We start from the raw sequence: 9,459 nt of genomic DNA on the forward strand, positions 1-9,459 counted from the left end.
GTGAATTGTACGGGGTTTTTTTATCAAGCCAGTGTGTACTGACGAGTGTTGAACAAGGGTATATCATTGGAATGACATCACTAAACTGCACTAACCGCATGTATATAATGTATTGCATGTTGCCATGGAGAAAAGATACCAAACTCTCATCTGCTTAGTGACTTCATAGTCACATAATCACACCTTCATCAAATTAGTCTTCATCATATTTATCATCGAAACCATCAACATTCCATTTTGATAAAATAATTCATTTATAGCCACTGATATGGATTTGATTATGTAATATATTGAGACATTAGATCATTACTGTTTTCCTGTTTTAATGTGTTTTCTTCACCTAAATGATCATTTAATTTACTCTTTAACACATTTCATCATCATTTTCTGTTTTGAGAATTTCCTTCATCCTTCATCAGTTTATCACTTTGAATCAACCTTATTTTCTTCATTTTTGTTATTGTCTCAGTCATGGTAGATCACAAATAGATTTTTATCCTAAATTTTCATTCTTATGAATAGTTTCCTACTGCAAAGGACGGGTGGTTGATATCACAGTGTTATATATTGAAATATCCTGGTTTGTAGTATGAATATGTTTATCAACATTCTGCGAAATTCATTTTGAAACAAACCCCTTCCTTTGCAGTATGTACATATTAAAGTACTGATGTTAACTGATATTCACATGGGTTTATTTTGTTTCTTTTTCAGCTTAACAGGACAACATGATGAGGATCGTGTTCCTGCAGGACTGTTACGCAGGGTGTTATGGACGGCACTGCCATTACATCTGCTCTTCTTCTTGTTGCTAGGCGTAGCTATTCTGGTTCCCGTGACAGAAGATGATTATAGCTGTGATCTAGTGAATAATTTCAGGCGATCACTTGGACCGATGCTACGGTATATGGATGGTCCTCCACCCACGTGATAAGACTTTGTTACCGTTGTTAAATTATTACTATTTAAATGCAGTATTCAGAGACTGTTTTGTTGTTGTTGGAATGGTGTCCGAGACTCCATTGTGAAGCTGGTCACTTGTGACCTCTATTAATGTGATTGGACGGTCATTACTTACTGTCCCGAGTACTAATTACTTGCCATACGTTTACCAAACTAATCTCATGTCTCATCAACTACATACATTAAAGTATTTCAAATATGTGTAACATGCAGCCGCATATATAAATAGCTTCTATGCAGCTAGATGGATAGAATTGTACCAAGTTTAAAGTATTATGGTCAGTGTTAGATATATAGGAGTGACATGTCCCATTAATAGCTATTTATTATTGTCAGTGTTAGATATGTAGGAGTGACGTGTCCCATTAATAGCTATTTATTATTGTCAGTGTTAGATATGTAGGAGTGACGTGTCCAGTTTACTAGCTATTTATTATTGCATTATTATCGTCCATTTTTATTTACAAATTTTATGCAGTCTGCAGAAAAATATAGAAAAAAGTGAGAAGTTTCACCAAAGTGTAGTTTTGTGATGTCCTCAATTACCAGTATAGTCAGGTGTTCTCACTAGGTAGATTAGTCTTGTTCTCATGAGAGAGGGTATAATTCCGTCCTCATGACAGAGGTCAGTTCCATTCTCAGGAGAGAGAGTGGTTCCATTCTCTTTAGAGAGTGTTGTTCCATTTTCAGGAGAGAGAGAGTGGTTCCTTTCTCTTGAGAGAGTGTTGTTCCTTTCTCAGGAGAGAGAGAGTGTTGTTCCTTTCTCAGGAGAGAGAGTGTTGTCCTGTTCTTACGAGAGAATTGTTTAATACTCTTACCATTAACTGTTGGCAGTGACGAGTAAAACTCCCTATTTATGATTATTCTTGATAACTGTCTTTGATTAGGATGGCATATATCACAATATTTGTCTCTTTAATGTCCCCTGTCTCCGCCCAGTGATGTTTTACGGACTGCTGAAGCATGAAGCTGCGAGCACGACGGGATTCCCCGGTCTCTAGTGCTACTATTCCTTGTTCATTATGTGAGGTGAATCTGATAAGCATATGTACTCAGTCTGTAAGATGTGTACGTAATCCTGCCTATTGCTTTGTTAAAGGCAGCAATACCGACTGTGATAAACCTTTGACATTATTTCATGTAGTCAGTGTGTTGTAATTATTTAAACATGTGCTTTTTGCTTAATTTTATTTTTAGAATCATGTGAAAGGAAAGATCTGCCAGGATTTTTTAAACAAGTTTGGAAATTTTAACTCTGTTTTGTGTACCTATGTAAATTATATTCATTTTAAATAAGACATTTTATTTGTAACGATTTTTACCAGTTTTTTTTTTACTTACGATGATTTCCTTTAAATAACCTATATGTATGTGTTGTATTACCTATATTCCTACTGTATATAATGTTAGTCAGCTGGAACTATTGATATCTACAATATTATTTTAATCCTAAATGTATTTAGAATCATGCTGTGGCGTAGCTGTTCATAATCTTTCAGAAATATTTTGTTAAGAAAATGTAATATTAAATGTGATATAACAATGAATCCCATATTGTTTGTTGTTGATGTTGTTGCTGACAAGGGACATCATAATTACGATATTGTTTTTATTGTCTTGAAACAATATTCATGAAACATTAATGTACATGAGATGTTATATGGTTATATCTATTGTAAATAGACTAGGTCTTATCAAACCCTTCTGATAAACTAATTTCTTTGAAGTACTTCACACGTCAGATATATCAGAATATATAGAGTTTTGGACGGAAGAAATGTTCAAACATTTACGGTAGGAGGCACTTACCACAGAAATTCAAATGATGGAAGTCAAGTATAAGTGATACTATTTGCGTGAATTCATAAATGTCTTTCGGGACTTCTGTCAAGCACTGAACCCTGAAGTCCACCAGCAGAATGTACCCTGTATTCCCACTTAACCCACATTCTATTTTCACAGGTAAAAAATGTGGGCTAGAAGGAACTGGTGTGTGTTTAAGAACAATGGATTTTAATTGCCCTAAAAGTATAGTCTCTTTCATAAAAATCAGTATAGTTTACATGATATATGTATAAAAGGGTGAATTTCTGATATTATCTTATATACTAAACAAAAAAAGAAAGGTAACACTACTGTAGAATAGGCAAACATTAACGAATGCAGGCTATCGCAAGGTCTACAACACGGCAGTGAACGGAGCTGTGAAAACCCGTGTGCTCACTGACGCGACAAGCTGTAGACTGACCAACAAAGGTTAGTCGGTGGCCGAGTCGCCCAGGGCATTCTGATTTGACGAGACAACTCGCCCTAGCGAATTACTGCATACTACAGGCACACGACAAGGAGATCCACTTCCACCACACTCCCTTCCGTTTACTTTCTTGAAGAGGAACATATCCGTCGTTCCCTCATGGATCCCATCCGGCATCCAGGTGGTAGTCTTCCAGGTACTTAGGTTGTCTCCTCTGCCTACCTGGGGGCTTGATACCTGTTGAACTCTGGGCTTCTTCTTCCTGGAGGCAAGTTTTTGGGGACTGTTCTTGTTGAGAGAACTGCCCATCCTGAGAATACCCAACTGCGAGATTCTTCTCGGGATGAGATTGCCCGGCATTGGATGCGAGTTCGGGGTCAACAGTAAACAGATCAGAGATCTGCACGTTCTCACTTTCCGAGGAATGTGGCGGCTCATCTTCAACTTTGCTAAGGATTTGGTTCCTGCATCTCTTGAGCCACAGCGGAAACTCGCGATCCTCACACAGCTTGAGGCGGTCATGATGGATAACCTTCTCGGTTTTCCTGTCCTTGATGCGATAAAGGACGGGGGACAATACCTGTGAGATAACATATGGACCTCGCCAGGGACGCCTTAACTTCGGACTATGTCCAACTTTCTGCTGACTCTATCTTAAGCACGACATCCCCAACATTGAACCGATATTGGTTAAGACGCAGGTCATAGTCCTTCTTTTGACGAAGTTGGGACGCCTGCAAATTACTTCTGGCAATTCGATGGACCTCTTGGAACGTCTCCTCTAGTTGTCGGACATACTCGGAAGCCCCATCATACTTATGGACTCTGCCGGAAGTTCCGAGCATCAAATCGAGTGGCTGTGTAACTTCCCTTCCCAGCATCATCCGATTTGCAGTGAAGCCAGTCTGACGATGTTGAGTAGAGCGAATGGCCCCGGCAAGTTGTTGTAAGTATTGATCCCACGAATCCTGCTTGGCCTTGAGGAAACAATGTATACACTGTAGGACTCTGTTGTACCTTTCAATTTGGCCATTAGAAGAAGGATGGTAAGGGGTAGTACGTGTTTTTGTTATCTGTAACAGATCACATATAGCACGAACAACTGATCCATCCATGTTTTTACCCTGGTCTGTGTGGAGCTCCAAAGGGCATCCGAAACGGCTGATAAATCCGTCCACCATCATTTTTGCTACAGTCTCAGAATTTTGGTTGGGAATCGGAAAGCACTCAAGCCATTTGGTGAATTGATCAATTAACATCAAGACATACTTATTGCCCTGGTTAGAAATCGGTAGAGGACCAAGTATGTCCATGTGAAGTCGTTCTAGAGGCAACCCTGCATGGTATTGTCCGAGCTCCGCTTTGGCTTTACGGTTGGCTTTTTTGCTCAAGTTGCTCGTATTACAGGAAGCCACGTAGTCTTTACATGCCTTGGACAAACCGTACCAAATAGCAATTTTCCTGACCTTCTCCAGGGTTTTCACTTGTCCTAGATGTCCACTGCATGGCAAATCATGGGCTTTTTCCAAAACTTCCTGCTGCATCGTGCGGGGCACCATCACCAAACATCTTGGGCAGATTGGATCCTCCCAACGATAATGGAGCACTCCACTGTGCTGCTCAAGCTGGGATCTACACATCCACCAATGGCGAACAGCCGGACCCGCTAGCTGCAACTCGAATGGTGTTGGGTCATGCTCTGTCTCTATCCAGCTCATAAGTGTTTGTAGATCTTTGTCTTCTAGCTGGCGCTGCCTCAACTCCTCCTGGCTCAGAGCAATAGCCCAGTCACATTTCGGGAACGTTGCCTCAACTTTCCGAACCGCCAGTGGTACGACATAATCCACATCGTCTTCAAAAGTCTGCCATTGCTGTCGCGCCCTCGTGCAGTATTTGCACCCACCACAAGGCAAATTCTCCAGGGCTGTACTCTGTCGATAGTTCTTGCACTCACTAAGGAAATCTGGGACACCGGATAGGCCATCAGCATTTTGATGTTCTTTCCCCGGGCGGTGTTGTATGATCATGGCATAGGAAGAGAGTTCCTTGATCCACCTAGCTAACTGCCCTTCTACGTTCTTGAAATTGAGGAGCCATGTCAAGCTACTATGATCAGTTCTCACCACAAAAGGCTTGGCTAGCAGGTAATGGCGGAACTGCCTGGTGAAAACTACTATTGCAAGAAGCTCCTTTCTGGTAGTGCAGTACTTCCTTTGGCAGGGAGTGAGGACCTTGCGAAGCTGATAGTTTGTTCCCTACCGTTCTGTAGCTGGCTAAGTTCTGCCCCGATGGCCCTATCTGAAGCATCCGTGTCCAATCTGTATGTATCCTCAGGATTTGGAAAGGCCAGGGTAACCGCCTCTTGCATGGCCGATTTCAATGTTTCAAATGCCTCCTGCAGCTTTCTTCGCAAAGTCCTTTATGTGCTCCCGATGGTAATTGATAAATCTGAGGAAAGATTCCAATTCTCTCTTATTTGCCGGTAGTGGCCACGCTGCAATGACCTTTACACTGTCTGGATTCACAGAAACACCTTGCGCACTGACTACCTTCCCAAGAAAGACCACTTGTGTCTGGAACAAGTGACACTTCTTAGGTTTCAACTTTAAGTTGTAATGGCGGAACCGGGACAACACCTCAGCTAAACTTTTAAGGTGCACTTCAAAACTGACGCCAAGAACCATAACATCGTCCAAGTATGCCAGGCATTCCTTCCAAGTTAAACCACAAAGCACCAGCTGTATGACCCGACTAAAGGTGGCTGGACTGTTGCATAATCCGAAAGGAAGGCGAGGATGTTCGAAAAGGCCATACTTTGTGACAAACGCGGTTTTGTGTACATCCCTTTCGTCTACCTCGACCTGCCAATAACCTGCAGCCATGTCCAGTGTACTAAAGAATGAACTTCCAGCTAAAGCATCGATACAGGTATCGACAGTAGGTAGGGGGAATGCATCCTTAACCGTCACGTTGTTAAGTGCACGGTAGTCGATACAATATCGCAGGCCACCATCTTTCTTCCTCACCAACACAGGTGGTGAAGCCCACTCTGAGGACGATGGTCTGATCACCCCCTTTTCTAGCATTTGGAACAAATGTTGCTCTTCCTCCTTCTCAAAACCAACAGGTGTCCTCCGCATGCGCTGTCTAATTGGTTTTGCTCCGGCGGTGTCTATCCTGTGCTTTATGTCACCCCTGAACAGCCCTTGGTCCAAGTCACTTCGCGCAAATACATCCTGGAACTGTAATAAAAGCCTCGCCACCTGAACACATTGGGATGTATTAAGCTGGGAGCAAGATCTGGTCAGCAGGTCTTTGAGGTGATCTGGAAAGTTATCCTGTAATTCCTTCAGTTCAACACCCTCTCTTCCGTCCTCCACTAGTACTGGTTTAGTTATCTTTACACTGTAATGCCTGACCTCTTCATCCAATACTGCGATAACGTCTGAACCACTACCAAACGTCTGACCTCTTTTGAGAGACAAAAAATTATCTGTAGGGTTCAGCAAAACGATACTGTACTCCCTTTTCCGACCGTCTCCACTCTGCAAGGAAGCAGGCGTCAACAGGCCCTTTAGACTATTGCAGGGCTGGATAACAAAATCACAGTTTGGAGGTGCGTTGCTAGAGACTGCAGTAACCTTCATTGTGCGGGGAGGGATAGTTACTTTTCTACAGAGCGTAAAAACCGGTTGGCTCTTGCAAACTGTAGACCCTTCCATTTCTGCTCCAGTATCCTTGCTATCTAACAGCACTGAACAGGGAGATAGGTTTATTTTGGCACTATGTGCCTCTAAGAAGTCGATTCCCAGTATCATCTGGTCACTTATGTCAGCAGCAACTAGTGTCAACTTGAACACATTCCCATTAATGTCAACTGGTACATCGCGTATGAAACTTGCCCTAACCTTGGAGTTCTTCCCAATCCCAGTTAAGAAAACTTCCTCCTCAAGTTCAGTTCCAACATCCAGCTCTTTAAGTAATTTTGAGTTTATTACAGATATCTGAGCAGCAGTATCGACGACTGCTTTTAGGCAAGTGCCATTTACGACCACAGGAATGTAAAGGGTCCTAGCAGACGGAGCTTCGAGCGTATACATACGTACTTCTGTTAGTTTCTTCGGGAACGGTTGGCCAAAGTTATCTTGGTGGGCGGAGGATTGGCCTATTTCCTCTGCCCTTGGAAGTTTAAAGGTGAAGATGAACGCTGTTGGGGCGACGGTGACCTATTCCGTCTGACCGAGGTGGAAGCTGACTTGGTCGGGCAGTCCTTGAGGAAGTGGCCTTCTACTCCACAACCGAAACATGCAGAAGACCTCTCCTGAGGTGACGGCGAACGGTTCGACCGAACCCTGGCATTAGGGGACCCAGGCTTATTAATATTCTCAAGTTTCGCAAAGATTCGGCCGAGTGCCTTCTTAACCTCTGCCATATCTTCCTCTGTCTTTTTTATCTTGTCCATTAGGATGTTAGATTAGCTCAAATTTTGTTTCCCTAACGTCATATTCCTCGCAATCCAACCCACGGTTTAACATCTGGGCTAAGCCCTTTTGACCCGAGAATGACCCTTTGGTTGGTTATGGAGCTCTTCACAAATTTCACCGCCTCATCAAGTGAATTGTCCATGGCTGTTAGAGCAGCATTTTTATTCTTCAGACCTTTCAATAACCCGTCAACGGCTAACATCTCCCTTCCCTTTTCATCAAGGTCTGGGAACCCATCTGAAGCAAGTTCCATGGCCCTTTCTGCGTACTCCTCTATGGACTCCTCGGGAAGTTGTTTTAAATCCTGGAGTTGTCGCCGAACAATGTGTGGAAGGTCCTTCTTCCCAAACCGTTCATTCATTTTCTGACAGAGTGCTATGAAGTTCCTCCGTACTGAGACAGGCTGAGTACTGAAAAATTTCAGAGCTTTCTCCCGCAGGCACTCCACAAACTTGTCAAGCCTTTCATCGTCATCCCAATTATATCGATTGGCTATATGAGAAAACTGTAGATGGTAGGGTCTCCATTCGGACTTGCCATCATAGGTGGGCATCTTAATTTTCTGACCCCGATCATCGTGCTGCAAGAATCTCGGTTTTCTTCTCCCATCTCTCTCTCTCTCTCTCTCTCTCTCTCTCTCTCTCTCTCTCTCAGGCGGAACAGTTGACCTTTCTTTCCTCTCAGTTGACACTGGCCGGGATTGGCGCTCTCTTGCACCACCATACACCCCACCAGGGGCCACATCAGCCATTTTACTCATTAAGGTAGCTGCGGGGCTGAATAACGAGGTTTGCTCTTCTTTAACAGTCAACGGAGTTGGCCCAATTTTCAGTTTTTCCTCCAGCATCTGTTCCCTCTTTTCAAAATATTCTCTCTGTTCATCCAATTCCTCTCTATGAGCCTCCCTCATTTCCTCAAGCGTTTGCTTAAAATGCTTGTCTCTCTCAGCCAGTTCCTCCTGCTGAGTACGGATAACTGTCTCAAATTTCCTCAGTTTCTCCATCAATACAACCAGCTCATATTGGACATTACTGACAGGATTTTCCATAGAATTACCTCCCGGGTTATCGAGAGGCTCAAATGAAACATTGCCCTTTTTCACAAGGGGGTCCCATATTGTGGAAGGAATTCTCAGTTAGCATCTTGACATCCTCCAGCGTGAGAGACCCAATCAGCACGTTTTGCTATAAGGACTTTAGAGCTCTCTTCTCCCCTATACGGAATATCATAATTCCTCTAGCCGAGGCAACATTGATGTTTAATGGGCCCGACATGTCTTATCACCAATATTTATTTATAAAGTTTTGATGTGGTGTTTAGGATTATGTATGCGGGGATAGGAGAGTGAGTGGTGTGCTCTTGGGTAATTGTGTGAAAGTAATGAAGAAATATAACGGTAATGCGGGAAGGGTAATAGAAGGAATAAATTGGGGGTATACAAGAATTGGGAAAGGGGAAAGAAAAAATGGACAACTGTTCTGAAAGGCCGGGATATTCGGAAATATATACGGTGAATTCCCGACTACCAAACAAATACTTCTGACACCAATGTAGAATAGGCAAACATTAACGAATGCAGGCTATCGCAAGGTCTACAACACGGCAGTGAACGGAGCTGTGAAAACCCGTGTGCTCACTGACGCGACAAGCTGTAGACTGACCAACAAAGGTTAGTCGGTGGCCGAGTCGCCCAGGGCATTCTGATTTGACAAGACAACTCGCCCTAGCGAATTACTGCATACTACAGGCACACGACAA

General features: G+C 43.0%; 1 protein-coding gene across 1 annotated transcript in view; it reads left to right on the forward strand.

Annotated features, from left to right (window-relative positions):
• The window catches only part of LOC132563612 (muscle-specific protein 300 kDa-like), a 224,432-nt gene extending 221,922 nt beyond the window's left edge, over positions 1–2,510 (forward strand). Inside the window, 1 exon segment of the mRNA XM_060228353.1 lies at positions 715–2,510. Within this exon segment, the coding sequence (XP_060084336.1) occupies positions 715–931 (217 nt within the window). The 3' untranslated portion in view covers positions 932–2,510.
• Positions 2,511–9,459: the final 6,949 nt, after the last annotated feature.

This window comes from Ylistrum balloti, unplaced genomic scaffold (assembly GCF_031769215.1).
Source record: "Ylistrum balloti isolate Yb309-2 unplaced genomic scaffold, AGI_CSIRO_Ybal_v1 Utg371796, whole genome shotgun sequence".
Taxonomy (NCBI): domain Eukaryota; kingdom Metazoa; phylum Mollusca; class Bivalvia; order Pectinida; family Pectinidae; genus Ylistrum; species Ylistrum balloti.